Genomic DNA, 22,464 nt, shown 5'->3' with positions numbered 1-22,464 from the left:
GGATTCACCCCATTTTCACCCTTCAGGGAAGCATGCCATGAACAAGGGAAGCATTGCCTATTTTTAGCACAAGGGCAATTGTTTTTCTCAGTGGCGGGAGAATGGGTATCATTATACGTGGTGGTACTGGGGGAGTGGAATATGGCTTAAGCATACTAAAGCTGGTTCATTTCAATCTATTGTAATGAAGGAAGAGAGGTGTTTGGTTATTAATTACAACGTCAATAGGGAGCAATGTCTATTTCTTAGATAAAGAAGTGGTTAAAAGCATAACATTTCTCTCTTAACTGAGATATTACAGAGTCCTGGATTTGGTTGATGTAAGAATTTGGGTACTTGGTCAAGGGGGTGTGCAGGAAGCTGGCTCGCTCTATGGTGCACTCAAAAGAAGTACACCATGCAGAGAGTCCAGTGGATCCCCAATTGGTTTGCAGAGGCAAAAGTAGATTGGACTAATTCTTGATTTTGTGGTAGTGTGGGCATGCAGTGAGGCTTATCAGAGGGCAGTGCTACACATTTGTTGTACTCACAGGGGCAATAAATGAGACACACACTCAAAGAATAAGTCCACGACCAATTTAGAAAATTAATACTTTTGTTTATATGTGTTGCAAACCGAAGAATTTCGTAATCAGGTAAGTAACTTTTCAAGCATAAATACATTTCAGATTCAAATATCAACATAGTACAATTCTCAGAGTTCTTCAAGTTTAACGATGGAGGAAAAAAATGTTCAGCAAACACAGGGTTAACTACCACTTACAAGGGCAATCTCTGAGAGTTAAGGCACTGATCAGAACCACACTAGCAGATTACTCCGGGCAGCACTGGGGCAGCCGGGTGCAGGAGTGTAGTAAGGCGTTGGGTGCCCAATGGTTTCCCATGGGAGTTAGTCCTCATGAAGGACGGCTGCAGGCTCTGGCTAGGAAGCCAGTCGGGGACAACAAACAGGTATGTAGTAGTCTTGGGGTACTTGGTGATGTAGCTGCACCTTTGGTCCTTTTCTCTAGGGCTCAGGGGTGACAGATGCAAGGGTGTCCTTAGGCATCAGGTTTCTCCATCCGGGAGCACTCGCGGTCAGGAGGTCCTGTGTGATGAGGCTCCAGTCGTCGTCGGGGAGTCCAGCAAGGGTGGACCCAAGATGGACTCAGGCTTGGAGGAGCCGGGGGACACTGTTGGCACCGGTGTCCCACCTCAGATTTCATCGGGGGTGACAGGTGCAGTGGTTGCTGAAGGTGTTGGTTTTCTCTCACCACAAGGCTGCAGGAGAGGTGGGGCTGTGCACAAAGGCTGCAGGCAACTTGGTGGAGTCCAAGAGGGGTGAAACCTGAGTGGACTCAAACTCTAGGCAGCTGGGGAACTTGGTTGGCACCGTTGGTTGGCTCAACCTCGGGTCGTGGATATCGGGTGCAGAGGTCACTTCAGGTGTCGAGTCTTTATTGTTCCAGAGGCTAACGAGTTCTTTCTTGAAACTTTGTTGCAAAGCAGTTCCACTGCTCAGAGTCTGAGTCTTGGTAGAAGGCAGGCAGTCTTCCTGGGTTTCTTCGAGCCTCAGCTGCAGGACGAGTCATCTTTTTGGGCAGAGTACTTTTAGGTCAGCAGGCAGGCTGGTGGGGCTGGTACTGAGTCAGCTGCTTCTTCTTTTCCTCTTCTGTGGGTCAGGCTCCTTTGTGTCCTTGTCTTCGTAGGTAGTAAGGATCTGGCTTCAGGGGTGCCACCTAAATACTCAATTTAGGGGCATTACAGGGAGTGCCAGGTGGTAGCCAATGGACTGACCACCTTTAGGGTGACTACACCCTTCTTATGCCCACTTCCGCTGGAAAGTGGGCATAATCCTAACTCTAGTGGCCTAATTCCTTCCAAACAAGATGCAGGAATTTAGAAAGTAGTATCCACTTCAGTTTGTCTACCTTAGGGGTGGGACTGGCATGAAGTGGGCACACTTCCTAATCTGACTAATTTTCCTGCTTGTGTTGCCGCCAAAAGTGGGGTCAAGTCAGGAAGTCCATCATCTCCACCATCTATAGAGACCTAGGTTGCATTACAAAGGCAGCTAGGCCTTTGAAGCTTCCTGCCCTGGAATGCCCATCCTGTCTGGGAGACGTGTTAACACCCCAGCCCAGTGCATGCATTTGTCACTGTCCCTTCAGAGCGTTGGTTCTCACTTTGGGGGGCCAGAAACTTCAGTCAACATACTAGTAGGTGGCAGGTTTTTCAAGGGGCACCTCTAAGGTGCCCTCTAGGTGCAAGTATTGGTGAATCCAACACTGGCATCCCAAACATACCTACATTCAAAGAAGCCATCATGTAGCTGGGAAACCTGTAGTGACCAGTGTCCAGTACGTGTATTTAAAGTGGCTTCCCTAGTCACTCACTATTTCTGAGAATAGACAAAAACATAGCAGGGACATATCTGCTTGTGCAGATATGCCCCCACATGTAATATAATGCACCCTGCCCTTGGTCTGTCAGGCATGCTGGAGGTGTGACTTACACATATTGCATGCGGTGTTAGGGGGCATGGCACACAGGCTGTGTGCCATATCATGTTTTCACTTTTGTCTGCATCAGGACATGCAGCCTGCAATGACAACTGGTCATGTGCTTGATGAGGGGTCCCTTATGGTGGCACAATTTGTGCTGCAGTCCTTAGGTAGACTCTTTAGTACCCCAGGCCCTAGGTACCAGGGGTACAATTTACTAGGGCCTTACAGTAGGTGCTAAAGGTTTTGTCATTGGAGTAAAATGACTGTGCAATTTTGGGGAAAGAGATCTGGTACTGGAGACCTGGTTAGCAGCGACTCAGTGCACTTTCAGTCAAAATTACACCAGAAACCAGGCAAAAAGTGGGGAGGTGACCATGTCAAAAAAGGCACGTTCCTACAGGGTAGAAGCCCCACTCAGGCCACAACCACAGTCCTTGCCAGGGTGAACTACAAAAGTCACTAAATTAACCAGTGCTTAACCCTCTGGTAGCTTTGCACAAAGCAGCCAGGCTTCACTTAGAGGAAAAGTGTAAGGTATTTATGTAACACACAAACAGTAATAAACTGAAAACACAACACAAGAAAAATCCCCAAAACAATTTAGAAAAATAGAGTAATTTAACAAATGAAATGAAAGGAATAGTTTCTTACCTGTAACTCCAGTTCCCTTGCATGGGAATTTCCATGATAGTCATAAGCACTGAATAGTCCTGCCCACGTGCGGAGACCCCGGAGCACTTCTTCATAATATATCCTCTTAAGTGGAGAAGTTCACCTTTCTTTGGTAAGGCCTGCAGCGTCACTACAGGAGCAGACTATAATGGCACAATTCTTCATCTTTAATTCAAAAAAGGGCCAGGAGATTACGTGTGCATAAAATGTGATGGTGTTTTAGTACGGAAACAGCATAAATGTCTTTCACAAACCCTTTTTTGGGTAGCAGAGAGATGAAGCAAGCCAGGACAGTGTAGTTCCATAGGCTTCATATGAGTGAAAATAGGCTGTGCCTTTATGAAGCCACAGATCACTAGTATCCCATGATGCTGAGCAGGTGACAGTTGCTTCAGTGGTTTTTTAAGGCGCCATGCTCATAATGACACTTTAGAGGGTTGATACATTTTGTCCTGTCCACCGGGGAGGAGGGAGGGTTGCTTATGACTATAATGGAAATTCCCCTATGAAAGAAGTGGGGTTACAGGTAAGAAACTATTCCATCTCTCGTAGGGGATTTCCATTTGTAGTCATAAGCACTGAATAGAGTAGCATGCCCATCCCTGCTTGTGGAGAGGACAAAAAACAATGTATTTTCAAGAAAACAGATTCCTAAGGGAGGCCTGTCCTACTTGAGTGTCTGCTTTGGCATCTGAATCTAAGCAGTAGTGCTTGGTGAATATATGGACAGATCTCCAAGTGGCTGCTTTGGAAATCTCTGGGATAGGGAGATTTCTTAACAAAGCAGCTGCAGCCGCTTTACCCCTAGTGGAGTGTGCTTTAGGCTTAGCTGATAACAATTTGTTAGCCTTTTGATAATATAAGAGGATGCAAGAAACAATCAATCGGGAAATGGACTGTTTGGAATATGCCAAACCCGTATGGACCTAACCATAGTTGATAAATAGTTGGTTTGACTTACATATGTCTTGTGTCTTATCTAAGTAGAATTTTAAAACTCTTCTAACATCCAGGGAATGGAGAGATCTTTCCGCTGGAGTAGAGGGATTCTGGTAAAATATTGGAAGAGATATGGTCTAATTAACGGGAAAATCCGAAATAACCTTAGGGAGAAATTTTGGATGCATTCTCATAACTACTTTGTTGGAGTGGAAGACTGTATATGGTTCGTGATAACAGAGTGCCTGGATTTCGCTACCTCTGCGAGTCGATGTTATAGCTACAAGGAAAGCTGTTTTTAATGAAAGGTGCTGCACGGATGCTTTGTGAATAGGTTTCAAGCAATCCTGCATTAGACGGGAGAATACAATATTACGCTCCCAGGGAGGAGAAGGACACCTAATGGGAAAGAAAACCTTTTTCAAACCCTCTAGGAAATCCTTGATGAATGGGATTTTGAAAAAAGAGGTTTGTGAAGAACATATTATGTAAACTGTAAGGGCTGCCAAGGGAACCCTGATAGAAGAGAAATGTAAGCTAGATTTTGCAAGATGGAGTAAGTATGGCAGTATAATGTCCTCCTGGCAAGAAGGTATATGTGGAATAGGTGGAAGGCAGCTTAGCGTCTTTGAGGATGTCTATGCACTCCTTTGGCAGATCCAAGTGTCCATACTGTACTATCTGCCACATTCAAGGAGGACAGATTGGGAAGCAGTACCTAGCCTTGGAACTTCGTCTGGAGGTCTGTCCTGCATGGCAGCCAGAGATGTGGACGGATGGACCGGGGAAGAAGGTCCATGAACCACCACTGGTGTGCCCACTCTGGAGCTATTAGGATCATCTTGGCTCTCGAGTAGGAAAGCTTGATGAGAACTGCTGTTATGAGTAGGGGTCCGTGAAAAAGCATAAAGAAATTTGCTAAACCAGTTGATCCATAGGGCATTCCCCAGTGTCCCTGGTTGGTAATACCTCGAGGCAAAGCTTTGGCATTTTTTGTTTTCTGCGGTGGCAAACAGGTTGATGGAAGGTGTGCCACACAGATGAAATGAGTTGTGAACGAAGTTGTTGTGAAAAACAGACTTGTGATGTTCTTGCAGAATCCTGCTGAGAGACTCTGCCTGAACATTTTGTACACCTAGAAGATCTGTAGCAATGATTGTCAGATTCCTGGCTAACAGCCATTTCCATACTACCTGGGCTTCGTGCAAAAGGGTTCTGGATCTCGTCTCTCTCTGCTTGTTGAGATAGTATATGGTAGTCGTCTTGTCCATTTGTACAAGAAGGGAGTTGGTTTTGAAGGATAGATTAAACACTTTTAGCACCAGATGGACTGCTCGTAACTCCAGGAGACTGATGTAGTATGTGGACTCTCTGTCTGACCATGTGCCCTGGATCTGGAGGTTGTCCATATGAGCACCCCAGCCTAGAAGTGAAGCATCTGTTGCTATATTTGTGGAGGAACCTCCTGATGAAAGGGCATCCCCAGAAGTCGGTTCTTTGGGGAACACCACCAATTTAGGGATATCTTTGCGTGAAGAGATAGTGTAATCCTGTCCTCCCAATTGCCCATCATCTGATCCTCAAGACATTCCTGCAATGGTCGCATGTGGAGATGAGCTTTCAGTGTGAGGAAGATCCAAGGTGCCATCGAACCCAGGCAAGAGGATACTGTTCGTACTGTTGGACGGCAAGCTGCCATGAGAGAGTGACATTTCTGAAGGATCGATAAATGTCCCTCCTCCGAAGGATACACTCTTGCCTGTAAGGTGTCAATGGTTGTTCCTAGGTAGGGCAATGTCTGAACTGGGACAGAACTGGAATTGGTGAGGTTTACAAGTAGGCCTAATCTTTTGTGGAGATTGCAAGTCCAGTGATAATGAAGTTGAGCTTCTTGAGACGTGGAACCCCTGATTAACCAATTGTCTAGGTACGGATAAACAAATATTTTGTTTTTCCTGAGATGGGCCAGGCCCATTGCCATGAACTTTGAGAAAGTTCTGGGTGCTGACTTGAGACCAAACGGAAGGACTTTGTACTTGTACTGGGCTTGACCTACTACAAACCTCAAGAACTCACAGTGCTTTCTGGCAATCAGGATGTAAAAGTACCCTTCTTGAAGGTCGCTGGAACAAAGCCAATCCCCTTGGTGTTGCTGGAGACAAATTTGGTCTAAAGACCGCATCCAGAACTTTTCTCACCAAATCCACTTGTTAGATATTTTGAGGTTAAGAATGGGTCTGAATTGGTTTGTTGCTTTCTTTTTGATAAGAAAATACCTGGAATAGATGCAATTTTCTAGTCTGCCTGCTTTTGGAAGAGAATGGTCTCCTCCGTTTGTAATTGTGAGATTTGGAATCTGGATGGTTTCAGCAGAATGGACGGTGGGGGGCTGGTGAATCTGAGACAGTATCTATTGCAAACAATATTCAGAACCCCGGCATCTTGAATTATGTTTTGCCATTCTGTTAGGCAACATTGGATGCTTCCTCCTACCCGAGGGGGTAAGGGAAGAAGGGGAAGTAAAGTTTCAGGGTTTTGATTCAGATGGATGTTTGCCTCCTTGGGCAGGTTGCTGGGTAGATCTTCTGCTAGACTGCCATCTGTGGTATGACTGGTAGAGTAGTTGGTGCTGCTGCTGTGTACCGTTTTGTTGATGTCCTTGATACCAATGAGGGGTTTGAACCCTCTGGGAATATGTACGATGCTGGTAGGGGCGGAAAGATTTTCTTTGTTTCCTGGGTCTCTCTAAGCCGACTGCCTTTAGACTATCCATCTCCATCTTCATCCTGACCATTTTGTCATCTGTATAACTTCCAAACAGTGTGGTACCAGAGAAAGGAAGATTTATTATTCTCTGTTGGGCTTCTAGTTTTAGACTAATAAGAATGAGCCAAGAATGTCTCCAGAGAGCAGCTCCATGGCAGTACTAGTGTGGCGCTAAAATGGATGAGTCTGCTGCAGCACTAATAACCTGGTTGGATACCATCAGACCTTCATTTAGGATTTCTATAAAATCCTCTCTTTTATCCCTGGGAAGATGCTCTGCAAGCTGTTGCATGGATTCCCATAGTAACCTATTGTATCTGCCTAGAAGGGCCCTTGCCGCTTTCATGAAGGCTACTGCGGAACTGCATATCTTCCGGCCTACGGAATCCAACCTGCGTCTCTCCTTATCTGGTGGTACTGTAGAGGTGGGAGTAGTAGAATGTTGTTTCTTCGCCACAACTATGATCACCAAATCTGGTGTAGGATCTGGACGGAGGAAAGCAGGATCTTGCCCCAGAGGGCGATCCTTCTTTTGAAGTCTGGAGGGTGCCGGTTTAACTGTGGCTGGAGTTAGGAAAAGATCCATGGCTGGTTCAAGGAGGCTTGGCACAATTAGAAGTAGCGGTCAAGATGCTGTTCTGTGTTGAAGCATCTTAAAAATAACAGAGGTTGAAGTAGACGGAGATGACATGGGTATATTTAGCTTTGCAGCGCTGGTGGCGAGTCAGATAGCATCGATGAAGTGGAGGATGTGTCAATAGTCCTCTGGTGAGAACAGAAATACGAGTGGCGAGAACGATGACCATGGCGGTTAGACTATGAGCGTCTTGACCTACGTCAGTGCCTACTTCAGTGATGGCGTGACCTTGATCTGGGAGTGGCTTGTGGTTGTAAAAGTGGGGCCAGTGTAAGAGGCAGAATCAGAGTTGGCTGAGGAGGTATTGGCGGAGGACGATGAGGTGTAGGAGGAGAAGGAGGAGGAGGAGAAGGGTGGCAGAGAACAAAGCTCAACCCTTGAAGAAGAGGAGTATGTCCTGGAATAGTCTGAATCAGGAGAGAAATAAATGCATCTCCTCTTTTTCTTCGCCTCATGCAATGCTACAGATGGAGACAGAATTCTCAACGTTGACATTGTGTGCCTTGACGTCGATTTTTTCCGATGCCTCCACGTTGATGAACTCACTGATGGTGATCAGCGGCGTCTCAGTGTTCCTGTTGCCCTTGACAGCGATCTATGACGTAGTTGGATTTTTCAACGTCGAACGAGGCCAGTGTGTCAATGTTGACTGATTATGTGTCGGCATTGTTCTTCCAGTTCTTTTCAGTCATAAAAATGAAGAAACTGCTAGAGAGAAATTAAAACTGCTGAGTGAAACAGTTGACAACAAAATCTGTCAGGAATTTGTTTAAAAAAAAAAAAAACCTTTGAAAAGGTCAAGCACAATGCTCCAGGATCCTGTCAGCAGGAGCCGGAAAAAAGAACTGAAGCAACTGTCATCTGCTCAGCATCATTGGATACTATTGGTCTCTGGCTTCTTAAATGCACAGCCTCTATTTTCACTCATATAATGTCATGGCTTGCTTCATCTCTCTGTTACCCCAAAAAAGGGTTTGTGAAAGACATTTATGCAGTTTCTGTTCTAAAACACCAACAGAATTTATACACGTGTAATCTCATGGACCTTTTTGGAATTCAAGATGAAGAACTGGGCCATTGTAGCCTTCTCCTATAGGCTGCATTATGACTTTCCCTCTTACGTGACTCTGCAGGTCTTACCAAAGAAAGGACAACATCTTCACTTAAGAGGATACATTATGAAGAAGTGTTCCAGAGTCCCCGCACATGGGCGGTACTATTCAGTGCTTATGATGATAAATGGAAATCCCTTATGAGAGAACCGTAAACACAAAAATCCAATCAGTAGAACCAGATATATTACATTTCAAAGATTTCGGTACATAGAGCACCTACAAGCTCAATGCACCTCTCGTGGTCATCTGTTTGTGCTAGACATGGGAAAGTCACAAGTTCAGGCCAACCGCAAAAGAGGGTGGGCCAAATACAGGGACCAGGCTAGTCCAGCTAAAAAAGTCATCTTCTCAAAGTCTGGCGAGAAGAGTTCTGTACTCTGCAGAAGAGGCCACGAGGAGCTGTGAGAGCGTCATAAACAGTCACCGCTGTAGCATAAAGAACAGGGCTGGCATGGTGGATGGTGGCCGCTTTAGCACAAAGATAAGGTTAAGAGTTGCAGATAGTCACTGCTGGAGCTTTGCGAGGGCGGTCACCAAGGACTGTCATTGCTGCTGCACAAAGTGCAGATCTCGTGTTGTCGGTCATCGCTGTAGCGCAAAGAGTCAGGTTCACCAGAGTTACGTCTGTCATTGCGGGTGTCAGAGGCTTGGCCTGAACAGGCCCGTTTGAGGTTGCGAACAGCACAAAACTTCAGGATTTCTCCTTTCTTCACAGGAAGAGCTCAACTGATGGCAGCCAAGGATTCAGAACCTGGGGAGTCATCTCTTGGGAATTAGGAACTCACTTCACCAGAGGTCAGCAGGGCTCAGGCAGGTCCAGTTGCAGGTCCAGTACAGCAGGTCAGCTGCGCAGGTGCAGGGGTAAAGCCTCTGGAGCTTGTGGTGTCCCTGTAGCTCAGATGAGACATTAGGCAACTGACCCTTTGAGTCACTCATGTAGGCTGGGAAGAAGGGAGCAGGTTCAGTCTTCCTTCTCAGAAAGCAGGGAAGTCCTCAAGCAGCAGGGCAATGCTCTGTGGGTGAAGGCAGTCCACTACAAGCAGGGCAGTCCTCTGGTAACAGCAGGGGAGTCCTCTGTAGAGTAAGGCAGGCATCAAGCCACAGGGCAGTCATCTGGGGAGCAAGGAAGTGCTACTTCTGTAATGTCCACAGGTCCAGAAGTGTACTGAAGGGTGGCTCTCTAGGTCCAGTATTTATACCTGGTGTCAGCCTTTTACATTGGGGGGAGTTACCTATACTACCCTCATATCTAGTTCTGAAAGTTCTTCCATTCCCCTGTGAAGGCTCCAAGAAGTCTGTGGTGACACAAAACTAGTGGCATGTTTCTTTAAGTGAGGGAGGCAAAGCCCTTCACAATGTGAGAGGGGCTGGGTACAGTTCTGCTCACAACCATCCTGGCAGGATGTCCCATTCTGTCCCACCCAATCCCCTTTTGTGTCATAGTCTGGGAGGAATACACACGGTCAGGAAGGAAGACACAAACCCCAACAGCAGAGCCATCCACAGTCATGTAACCAAAGATACTGGCAGAAGGCACAAATGGTTGCAACATGAACATTCCAATTTTCTAAAAGTGTCATTTTCCGAATTGTGACTTAAAATCCAACTTTTCCATTAAAGAGGATTATAAATTACAATTCATTTGAGTCTAAACAACATATTTCTATCTGCTCTCAATCAGAAGTTATCACTTATTAAAGGTAATAGAGTAACGCCATGGGAGAGACAGTCCTTACAGTAGTGAAAAACAACTTTAGGAGTTTTTCACTACCAGGACATGTACAACTTAAACTGCCCTGGGTGATGGGCATCCTATTTCCACTCTCCTTCCCACCATTCCAGGGGTGGTATCCTGAGACTGGCCACTCCGGCCAAGGTCTGTACCCTGAAGCAGAACAGGTTCCTGGCAAGGCAGGACTTCCTGGGGGAAATCACCAACCCCCTTAAGGGTAACACACTCAGTCTGTGTCATGCAGTGGTCTGTCTGGTGCAAGTCTCCCTCTCCCTCCGTGACAGCACAGGGAGCACCTCCAAGTCAGAAGTGGGTTCCCCAGGGTCAGTCTTTGGGTGCTCTGTTCTCAGAGCCGGCAACCCCTGATCCACTGATCATCCCACTGTGGATGGTCTCCACCTTCTGCCCCTCTATCTGGGCCTCTATAATCTCCTTTTGGGAGTAGTATCCCCAGAAACCAGAGCTTTCAGAGTGCTGTAGGCAGTCACCCCCCTCCCACATCTTCTAACGCTGGAGGTAACTCATTTCCTAGAATGCAGTTAATGGACATCTGAAGACTAACAATGACCCTCCTTAGGGCCACTTCCCTACTCCATTCCCAGGGTACCAGAGCTGTAGTGCAAACAAAGTCTAGCCTAAGTGCCTGGCTCACCGACACACCTGTCCTGGCTGTTAATGATCTAGAGAAATCAATCTTTCTACTACCATGGTCAAAGCAGCGAAAGGGATCCCATTCAGTGTCATTTGCTGGAAGTGACAACTCCCACTCTTCTCGCCTTCTCTCTGAGTCTGTCTCACAACTAAAGGAGACTATGGCATTTTTACCCCCCACTCTGGGGGACTACTTCCCACTAAGGCCACACTGGCCACCCCTGTAGAGTTCCCACCAATGGATGATCTTCTGGTACAGACAAAGTCTCTCTGCTTGTGTCCCAAGTTGGAACAGTCAAAGCACTGGGGTTGGAAATGGAGTGCCCTGTGGCACTGCTCACCAGAACCTACACCCCTGTTTTTAGAAAGGGCATAGGAGCCCTTTCTCCCCACACTATTCTGGGACCTGTCAGAGTCACTGATGACTTCCACCAGAGTCTGCTGGGGGGAACCAGAGCCACACTCCTCGGGTTCACTCCCAGGAGGCTTCTCACAGACCCTTGGGTCAGAGAGTTTGCTATCAATTTGGTGTTTGTGCAACTCTGTAAAAAAGTTTCTGAGCAAGTGCTTTCTCAAAGTAAGATTATATAGCTCCTTATAACTACTCACTTTGCAGCCCCTCACCCAACCACTCAGTATCCTACTGGGGAAGTGCATGCAATGTGCCCAAGACTGGTCAGACATTCTGTGATGGACCTTAAACCTTACGCTGTATCCCTCTGGGGTAAGATTAAACTTCACAATAAGGGCTGCTTTTATGGCGGTGTAGGACATCTGGTCAGCCACCTTTGAATCCATTAAGTGGCATGTGCCTCCACAGACTGGCCCTCCAAAACTACTCTGGGTCCCCATGCATTCTCAGGGCTACCTCATAAGCTGCAAACCTCCTATCAATAACATCCCCCACCTCAAAGCTAGGCACCAGGTCTTAGGGCATGTGGACCCCTTTGACTGCAATGGTATCTGCGTTTTTACTACCACCATTTCTACTGGACTCTGACACATGCTTGATCTTTAGGCCCAGTTCTTTTAGTCCCACTTCATAAGCCCACAGAAACGTATTTTCCATTAGGACTAGCTTTCTCTCCTCCAGGGCCCTTTCCTGGGCTCTCTCTGCCTCAGTCCTTCTGGCTTTTGCAGTAAGTTGCAGCTTGAATTCCCACTCAGCTTTGCTGTCTTTAAATTCCTTAGGTGACGGGGGTGGGAGGACACACTGTTTCCTGTGCTGGACCAATTAAGTGACCTCACTCCTGTGTGTCTCCAATTCACCTCAGTTCGGGGGCAGGGGTTAGAAGATTCTCCTCTCTTTATAGACCTGGGGTCGCTGCAAGCCTCTATCTCATCCTCCTTCTCATCCATTTCATCTTCCTCATCATCATCATCCTCCTGATCCTGTATGTGCTGCAGCTTGCCTTCTGCAGACCTCTCAAAGGCTAGTGGGACTAACTCATTCTTCAACTTTGGAGAGCCCTTGGCTTGCTTCAGCCCCTTATCACTGGACAACGTTTTCAGCTCAGCCATACAGCAGGCTTCAAAGTTGACAAGATCTAACTCCATCTTTGCAGGAAAGAATCACAGGTGCACACAATGAGAGGCAGGAATTAAATACGAAAGGAAAAGTGAAAAACTGCAAATCAAGGAGAATTAAAAAAGGAAGTTGAATCCAGTATCAAGTTATTTATATAGGAGTTAAGAGTCACACAAAAACACTGAATGTCACTGCACAACACACAAGTACTGGATCCCACCACTGAACACTAATGTAAGGAATTGGGTTATCCTTGTTAGGGTGACCACAAGAGTCACTAAATTAACCTGTCCCTAAACCTATGGTAGCTTGGCATAAAGCAGTCAGACTTAACCAAGAGGCAAAGTGTAAAGTATTTATGCAGCACACAAATAGTAATAGAATGAAAACACAACACAAGCAAAATCTCAAACCAATTTAGAAATCTAGAGTAAATTGATATATATAAAATGATACCAAAACACCAAAAATACAATCAGTAGAACCAGAGGTATTCAATGTCAAAGATTTAGGTAGAGATAGGGCCTAAAGGCCCAAAGCACCACTCGCAGTCAACATGTTGTGCAAGGCCAGGGGAACGTCACAATGGCTGACTATGGGCCAGATAAATCAACAAGGTTAGTCCTGCTGTAAAAGCTTCTTTCTCAAAGTCCAGCATGAGGAGCTCCGTTCGCGGTGGAGGAGGCTAATAGGAGCAGGGAGAGCATCTCAGATGATCACTTGCTGTCTGCAAAGATCACTCCTAAGATATCATATTCAAGATGAAAATTAATGTGGGACACAATAAAGCCCTGCAAAACTCAGAAGGGAAGGGAAAACGTCCAGGATCCAATAGTTCCTATCTGAATGAGTTGCTGCCAGTTGGTGAGGTAGGATGTGAACCATTGTAGGATTGTGTCAGCCCATGCAAGTTTTCAGGGTGTGGATCAATGCTGGATGGTTGACGCTGTGTGAAAAGCTGGGGAGAGTCTGAAAAGAAACAGGAGGCTAGTACTGATTATGTGGCTGAGGAAGAGTGCGTTGTTGGCTACCTGCAGCACCACTTATTCAAAACTGCAGCATGGTTTGATTCCCAATTGATAGTCTTGGAAGTAGGTTAATCTTGCTGATATTCTTGCATGGCCAAGTGATGACAACCTTCTTAAAGATTATTTTCAACAAATGGGAAGTGAGTTGTGGGATGGAAGTTAGCATGTTCAGTTGGATCTAGTAAAAGCTTCTTAGCAGTTTAGAATCTGGTTGGCTTTGAGGGTGTTTGGGAAGGTGCTCCAGGTTAGTGAGTTGTTAATACAATGGAGAGGGTTTTTCTTTGCAGAGACATGATGATGGATAAGCAAATAATATCATCTTTTCAGAGAGGGACTTTGAGAGAATTCAGAATATCAGATAGATCTATGTGGGAGATGGTGTTAAATTCTTTTAATTATGTTTCATTTGATCACATGTATGAAAGTTGGACCCTTCATTAAAAGTGCAAATGTTCTTCTTACACTCAGGCCATCATTATTTTCCCTTTTTCTCCATTAGAGCAACATAATAAATATTGGAAGGACAATGACCCGAATAAGAACAGGAAGTTAAATTGCATGTTGCAAGCAGCTTCACTTTTATATTTTAATGTGTAAACAGTTGGCAATGTCCCCATGATACACAGTTGAATTTTTAATATAGGCTGTTGCTGTCAGATAGGCATCCTTCCCATTTTAATCAAAACATTATTCCACATTGTCACATCTCTTGTACACAAACAGGGGTATTAGCGGAAAAATATATTTAGACCCTTTGCTTGTATTTTTACCAGTGTATCACCAGAATTGTATTTGATGTTGAACTTTGTGCAGAATATTTGCTAACAAATACTAATGTCTGAGGATCTATTTTTACATTTCACCATTTGTTGTCTAGAGTAAGATTGTGTCATCACCTTAGATGGTCAATTTTTTTTCAAACATCGAGCAGGATGGTTTAATGACTATTGCATAGTAATGTACACCAGTGTTTTGAATTGGAATGTAGAAGTGCAGGTACTCACTATTTAGAGTACATGTTCACTCCTGCGCAGTACTGGTACTCTCCTACTATGTATTGCAGCAGTGCTGAGAAGTGCAGGTACTCTCCCTTTAAATGTAAAGAAGTACCTGCCCATATAAAGCAATGATGTGCATTACTATGCAATAGTCAAAAAAACATCCTGATTGATGTTTGAAAACAAATTAGGCCCATATTTATACTTTGTGACGCTGAACTGCACTAATACTATGACACAGGGGGTTTGGATTGGAAATGGTGAATGAGTGTTGAAGGATGTTTTTAAATGGTTTGATAAGGCAACTCCAGGGAGACTGAGGTCCTCGAGGTAGATATTTTTGGATTACGTTTTAGAGCAGAGATTAAAACACTCTGGGGCATATTTATACTCCATTTGTGTCGAATTTGCGTCATTTTTTTACGCAAATTCGGTGCAAAACTAACTGCTGCAGTCAAGTTAATAAAGGGCAAGGTTTAAGGAGGCCAGTGGCTTTCGATTGCACTTTATTTAAAGGGATTGTCATATTTACAGGCAACAGTAAACAAATTGAGGGTGAGGATCTACGTAGGCCTCCTAGTGCGTGAAATCTATAATCATGGGAATTAAGTCATTCTTCACTAATGATGGAAACTTATTTATGGGTCTATCTTCATTCTTGTGTAAAATGGGTTTACAATTCAATGCTGTTTCTGCAATGATAATAGTAGAACAAACATGTAATTGTGACATTTAATTGCAGTACGACAAAGCCTGTAATGAATGGTGGTGGTTGGTCCATCCGGAAATTGTATAGTTTGTAACTAGAAAAGGCTTAGAATTGAGAGCCTCATGTCCCAATAAACCTAACACACTCTTCACTAGCCGGCAACTTTTTAGAGTGAGTGGCCCGTCAGAAAACTGTATATGTAGACCAGACTTACACTGCTGCTCTGACAGAATAGGAGTACTCTGCTCTTATGCTCATTCATTCCATGCTGATGTCATCAATCATGCCTTGGTATAAGATGCAGAGCATCCCACAAGGGCACGTACATCTAGGGTCTCGTTTTAGACATTAGAGCTGAAGATGAATTGATAAGAAATACAAGAGTCTCCGGCAAGTTCTCAATATTGCTTTTTTCTAGCCTCTTTAGATGCATTATGTAGGGTATCTTTTCAACCTGGGGTGGACCAATAAGTTGTTGGCCGCCTTCAAATCGTGGCCTATTGGTGATATATGTGAAGCGGTGGGAGTGTCTCACTGTTTGTCCTTTGTAGTAATCCATTAGTGTGTGCACAGTGGATGCCAACACTGTCCCTCTCCCCCCTGTAGTGTTTAGTCATAGGGTACAAACCCCTATATGTTAGGGCACTCTGTACAGCTCAGCTGTTCTGCTTCAATTACACAAACATTCTACTGTTGGCACCATTGATACTTCAGATAGTGCTATTATTAGACATTATACTCAGCTGCACATTTTTGTGGCATTCTGTGGTATTGCTCGCTCACCCTCTCTAAATAAATCCGCATTCATGGGTTTCACAACGTTTCTAAATGTTTGCGAGACCAACTGCTCCTCAAGACCGTGGTGGATTCAATCACTAAAAACGCAGCTAGTTCCCAGAGATCTCAGTAAAAACTAAGCTAGTTCGCAGAGATCCCCTTTCTGTCATATATTATCCTTCATTGCTTAAAATTTAACATGTTGCTGAATTTCTCTAAAAAAATACTGTTCCTACTTACCAGCAGTGTTGCCTGAAGTGACCAACTGCAAGAGAAAAATCAAGACAAAATTATTCCATGATAATACATTACGCAAGTCTGAGATGTACCTAACATTGTGGGCATCTGGCAATATAATCGCTAGATTTTCGTTTGTATCCTTTAAATGTTTGTATGTTATCAATTGTATACAACAGTATCTCTAGCAGTAACTTGGAATATGCAGTAATAATTTCTGGATATTATGATATAATGTATCTAAACAGTCTGATGGTGAAAGTTAGAACTGAAATCTGAAATGAAATATTTTCCTCTTTGGAGTGCTATCCAAACCACATCGTAAACAGTAGTGAACATTATCGTTTGCTCTTGTATACACCCTTTTCTCACTAATAAGATTTTATCAATAAATCCATTGAGTCATAGCATATTCACAGATGGAGAATTAACGAGTTTTAGACCCTAAGGAACACTATACCGATTTCAAACAGTCAAAACATCAAACTAATGCTGTCCATTGTGTTTTCCATTTTATGTTTTCGTGACTGCTGTTCAGAGTATCATCCCAATAAAATGGAGTATTTTTAATTATCTTTTTGCACACAAGAGGATTGTACTAGCGGTTTCAGTGACCACAGGGATGTAAAGTGTTTATAAAACAGATATCTGAAATACACGAGTCCAGTAATAAAATGCAAGTAACTAATTAGTTACACATCAGGCCAGTCTCGATTCTGCTGCACTCCCAGGAGGCAAAGGTCTGTTTGGAAATGTCCTGGTTTCCCCAAAGTGTAGCCCACCTCTTACCTGAAAGTTTTAGCACAGAAGCTTGGTCGTTATGACCGAGATTTGTTTGAGAACTCAGAGACTTCACACACACTTGGGGGCATATTTATACTCTGTTTGCGCTGAATTTGCGTCAAAATGTTTCACGCAAATTCAGCGCAAACCTAACACCATATTTATACTTTGACGCCCGACCCCCCAAACGTCCAAATTCAGCAGTGTGCGTCATTTTCTGGATGCGTGAAACCGCCTTGCGTTAATGACATGCAAAGTAGGCGTTCCCGTCCAAAAAATGATTTTAAGGCCTGTGCGCCTTATTTATACTCCTGCGTCATTTTGACGCACAGGAGGGGGCGGGCCTTAAAAAATGTCACCCAGCCTGATTTGTGCCGTTTTTTAACGCCTGGGTGATGGCAGGCGTTAAGGGACCTGTGGGCTCATTTCCATGGTCTCTGACCATGGAAGCAGTCCACAGGTGCACTTCCCTGCCCCCAGGCACACCCCCGCCACCCTCACCCATCCCTGGCGGACACCCATGGATGGGGGACCCATCCCAGGTAAGTACAGGTAAGAAGAGGTAAGTATTTTTTTTATTTTTTTTTATGTGGCATAGGGGCGCCTAACTTGGGCCCCCCTACATGCCACTGTGCCCAATGGCCATGCCCAGGGGACAGAAGCCCCCTGGGCATGGCAATTGGGCAGGGGGGGCATGACTCCTGTCTTTGCTAAGACAGGAGACATTTCAATGGGGGTTGTGCGTCAAACAATGGGGTTGTGCGTCAAACAATGGGGCAAGTCCAGTTAGATCCATGATTTTTGATTCAAACCTGACTTGCACCATTTTTTGACTCACAACCCTCATTCTTCCCTACGCCTGCGCTGCCCGGTTAGAGTCATTTTGTTTTACTCTAACCAGCCCGCGGCGCTGGCTACCGTCAATCCATAAATAAGGCGCCTGTCTGGTGCTTTGGAATGGCGTTAGCCGGAGGTACATTTTTTGACGCAAACCTGCGCTGGCGCTGGTTTGTGTCAAAAAGTATAAATATGGCCCTTGGTGTGTGATCGTCCCTTCACTGATGTCACAAGCTCATTAGAAGAATAAAACATCTTCATAGTGTACACTTGCAGGTACATTATAGTACAGACAGAGGTGGTAGTAAATGTAATTGTGTCCTCTTTGACATTTACTATCTTAATAGTACTCATTTAAAAGGCTATGATGAATAAAGAACCTAAGGGTCTTATTTACAGCCTAGCAGACGGTCTTCCAGTCCACGACGAGGTATAGGTCATGACCATTTAATATTTTCCTGCCCTTTTCTGCCATGCCTCGTATGGGGAGCGCGAACAAAGACAATGAGTGACAGTACTTCTGCCCTCAAATGGGTGGCATGACACATTGTGACCTAGCAGCCCTGTGGCAGATGGACCTCTAAGTTAGGAGCTCTGAATATATCCAGATAGACTCTAAATACAGCAAGGGCACTACCGGTAAGGTGGGGCTGGAGGGCCACCGGCTTGTGACTTTCCACCCCAAATGAGGCCCAAAGTCCATCCTATAAGAATACGTATATGGGCATGCATATCTCATATTTGAATGACAGGCCAAAGCCAATCAAGGAATTACCCTGTTATTTCCTATTTTGCTGCATTTTTGTAAATAAAAACCAGATGAAGGGGAGTTCTATGACAATGTTTTTGCTTAAACTAAATGCGAAACATGTTTTTCTTCTTCCACTAAAGGTGCAGTTTAAAGTGCGTGCCAAAGTAAAATTGTATGGGGACAAATGTCCTAGGTGAACACCAGAGCTCTCCCAGCCTGTAACTCGAGAGAAAGCCCAATGCCTGTGACCTTACTGTCCTACAATTCTATTTTATTGCCGCTTTGAGGTATGGCTTCCAGTGAAACATTTGTGTTTGGTGACTGGTGCAGGGCAGTGATGATAATATATAAATGTAGTGCTGTGCTTTCCTTACATTCCACTTCGTGCCCTGGAGAACGCAGGCACAATATAGGTTTCTGTGCGCCCCTATTTTGCAGCCCCCTTGTTTCTTGAACAATGTCTTACATGGAATCTGCTTTAGCTTATAATTTGGATGCTTTGCAAATTAGATTTATTAAGCAGTGCACCTATTTACATTTTGAAAAACAATTATATGTAAATCAGTGCTCTCTCTGTCACAGAAGAGACAGACAGAGAACAATCCACGGAGTTAAATTGCAGATTATATGATTGAGAAGTCTGGCCCCAGTCTCAGCTTTGCGAGGCGGCGAAATTGTGTAATGCTGGGCAAACCATTTGATATTGCTGCACAGCATTTTTCAAAAGTTCAAAATGTGGGGGCATCTACAAGAGTGTAGAGACTTCGTTCTATAGAACAAGTGTTGGCAAAATCATTAAGTTTGGTTTTGGCGTGGTAAAGGTTACAAACACACGCATCACAAATTCTGTTTTTCTGTATTTACCACACTAAAGCTAGACTTTTTGGCTTTGCCAATGCTTTTTATTATTGTTAATAGTACATACAGTGTCTGTCATAAGCATGTCCAAGTGAACATTTCCTTACCCTCACACAAAGCTTAAACACACAATGATCTTACACGCAAACGCGGACAAACCTGTGGTAGTGGCACAAGTGGTAGTAGTCGTGGTGATGGCGGCGTGGTAATGGTAGTAAGGGTTGTGGTAATGATAGCATTCGTATTACTGATATTACTGCTGGTGGTAATGGTGGCGGTAACAGTGGTGGGAACTGTAATGGTGATGTGGTAATGTTGGTAGTAGTGGTGTTAATGGTAGTGTTGTGCTGGTGGTAGTAAGAGTGAGGTGTCAAATTGTCTCCATCTCTCACGGTGTTGCAGTGTGCTACCATACACCCTTTTCGTAAACATTACCATGCACGGTGGCTGCTGGGCTCTCTGAATGCCTGAGTGGCCTGGCAAGTGAATCAGAGGGGCTGATGTGCCCGCCTTAAAAAAGGACAATGTGATGTGGCATGAAGGCTACAGCAGTTGGTGGAAACCGGCGGGCAGAGAAGAACTGACATCGTTGTGAAGTGCAGTGAAGCCTTGACAAGGACGGCAGGGTAGACCAAAAGCGGGAACCACCATAAGCAGTGGTAACAAGTAGAAGAGGGTGTAGCAGGAGCCAAGGGATGCTGAGTCACAGCGAAGAGGTGACAAGGAGGGAAGGACAGAGCAGAAACTAGGAGTGCCCTGGCCAGGATAAGGAGGGCGCACGGAGTTGAGCAGGAGACAAGATCTGGCGAGAAAAGGTATGAACCGCCATATACTAAACACCGCCACCGCAAGGCTACTGTCGACAGGCAGCCTGACAATGGCAGATTACATTATCCGACAGGGCAGCACTGCCCTCCGGATAATGTACCCTGTTTCCCCCAGCCTTTCGCTGGCGGGTTCCCCCACTAGGGAGAGGCTGGCGGAAGGGGTGCTCCGGGGCCCCTCTGGGGGCCCCTGCACTGCCCCGTCGCGCAGGTCTGCAACTGCCGCCCTGAGGCATTGAAGACGGCTCCATGTGGAGCCGTCGGCAATGTCCCAGCCCTGTATTCTGCTGGGCCGGCGGGCGGAAACACTGTTTCCGCCCGCCGGCCCAGCAGAATGTTCACAATGTGGCCGGTGGGGTCTCAAGGGGGCAGGTGGTCTATGGAAAGACTGCCAGCATGAACAAGGCGGTGTTTAACGCCGTGTTCATATGACCCCCATAGTCTAAATTACCATTCACACAAGGGGGAAGAATAATCTTCCTGTGATGCCAACTGAATGTATATTTTTATTTAAAAAACTAGTAACAAAAGGCCTATCTAAAACACAGTTAAAGCCGCCAAATCCTGTGCTAAAGACACCCAACCTGGTTTAACCACTTCGCTGCCAGGCCTTTTCCCCCTCATGTGCCAAGGCTTTTTCTGGCTGTTTGGAGCAGTTTGCGCTTAGGCCCTCACAACTTTTTGTCCACATAAGCTATCCACCCCAAAGTTGTGTCCTTTTTTTCCAACATCCTAGGTATTCTAGAGGTACCCAGACTTTGTGGGTTCCCCTGAAGAAGACCAAGAAATTAGCCAAAATAAAAAAGAAATTAGTTTAAAAAAAAAGAAAAAATGGGAAAAAAGGCTGCAGAAGAAGCCTTGTGTTTTTTTTCCTGAAAACGGCATCAACTAAGGGTTTGCAGTGCTAAAATCAGCATCTTCCCAGCTACATTCAGGAACAGGCAGACTTGAATCAGAAAAAACAATTTTTCAACACTTTTTTGGCATTTTACTGGGACATACCCCATTTGTACTATTTTTTGTGCTTTCAGCCTCCTTCCAGTTAGTGACAGAAATGGGTGTGAAACCAATGCTGGATCCAAGAAAGCTAAACAGTTCTGAAAAGTGGGTAATTTCTGTAGATCCTACAAGGGTTTCCTACAGAAAATAACAGCTGAAATAAAAAAAATATTGAAATTGAGGTAAAAAAACTGCAATTTTTCTCCACGTTTTACTCTGTAACTTTTTCCTGCGATGTCAGATGTTTTAAAACAATATACCGCTACATCTGCTGGACTCTACTGGTTGTGGGGATATTTAGGGATTGTAGGTTCATCAAGAACCCTAGGTATCCAGAGCTAATAAATGAGCTGCACCTTGCAATGGCTTTTCGTTCTATACCGGGTATACAGCAATTCATTTGCTGAACTATAAAGAGTGAAAAATAGGTATCAAGAAAACCTTTGTATTTCCAAAATGGGCACAAGATAAGGTGTTGAGAAGCAGTGGTTATTTGCACATCTCTGAATCCCGGGGTGCCCTTACTAGTATGTGAATTACAGGGCATTTCTCAAATAGACGTCTTTTTTACACATTGTCTTACATTTGGAAGGAAAAAATGTACAGAAGGACAAGGAGCAATAACACTTGTTTTGGTATTCTGTGTTCCCCCAGGTCTCCCGATACAAATGGTACCTCACTTGCGTGGATTGGCCTAATACTAGCGACAGAAAACGCAACATGGGCACATCACATTTTTACATTGAAATCTGATGTGTTTTTTGCAAAGTGCCTAGCTGTGGATTTTGGCCACTAGCTCAGCCGGCACCAAAGGAAACCTACCAAACCTGCGCATTTTTGAAAACTAGACACCTAGGGGAATCCAAGATGGGGTGACTTGTGGGGCTCTCACCAGGTTCTGTTAGCCAGAATCCTTTGCAAACCTCAAAATGTGGCAGAAAAAAACACTTTTTCCTCACATTTCGGTGACAGAAAGTTCTGGAATCCGAGAGGAGCCACACATTTCCTTCCACCCAGCGTTCCCCCAAGTCTCCCGATAAAAATAGTACCTCACTTGTGTGGGTAGGCCTAGAGCCCACGACAGGAAATGCCCCAAAACACAACCTGGACACCATCACATTTTCCCAAAGAAAACAG

General features: G+C 44.9%; 1 protein-coding gene across 2 annotated transcripts in view; it reads right to left on the bottom strand.

Annotated features, from left to right (window-relative positions):
• The window catches only part of LOC138283718 (astacin-like metalloendopeptidase), a 728,958-nt gene that overhangs the window by 674,845 nt on the left and 31,649 nt on the right, over nt 1–22,464 (bottom strand). For both annotated transcript variants that reach the window (XM_069221760.1, XM_069221761.1), the window contains exon 2: nt 16,279–16,303. In XM_069221760.1, the coding sequence (XP_069077861.1) occupies nt 16,279–16,303 (25 nt within the window). The remainder of the gene's footprint in view (nt 1–16,278; nt 16,304–22,464) is intronic.

Source organism: Pleurodeles waltl, chromosome 3_1 (assembly GCF_031143425.1).
Source record: "Pleurodeles waltl isolate 20211129_DDA chromosome 3_1, aPleWal1.hap1.20221129, whole genome shotgun sequence".
NCBI lineage: Eukaryota > Metazoa > Chordata > Amphibia > Caudata > Salamandridae > Pleurodeles > Pleurodeles waltl.
This window is presented reverse-complemented; position numbering and strand designations above follow the sequence as displayed.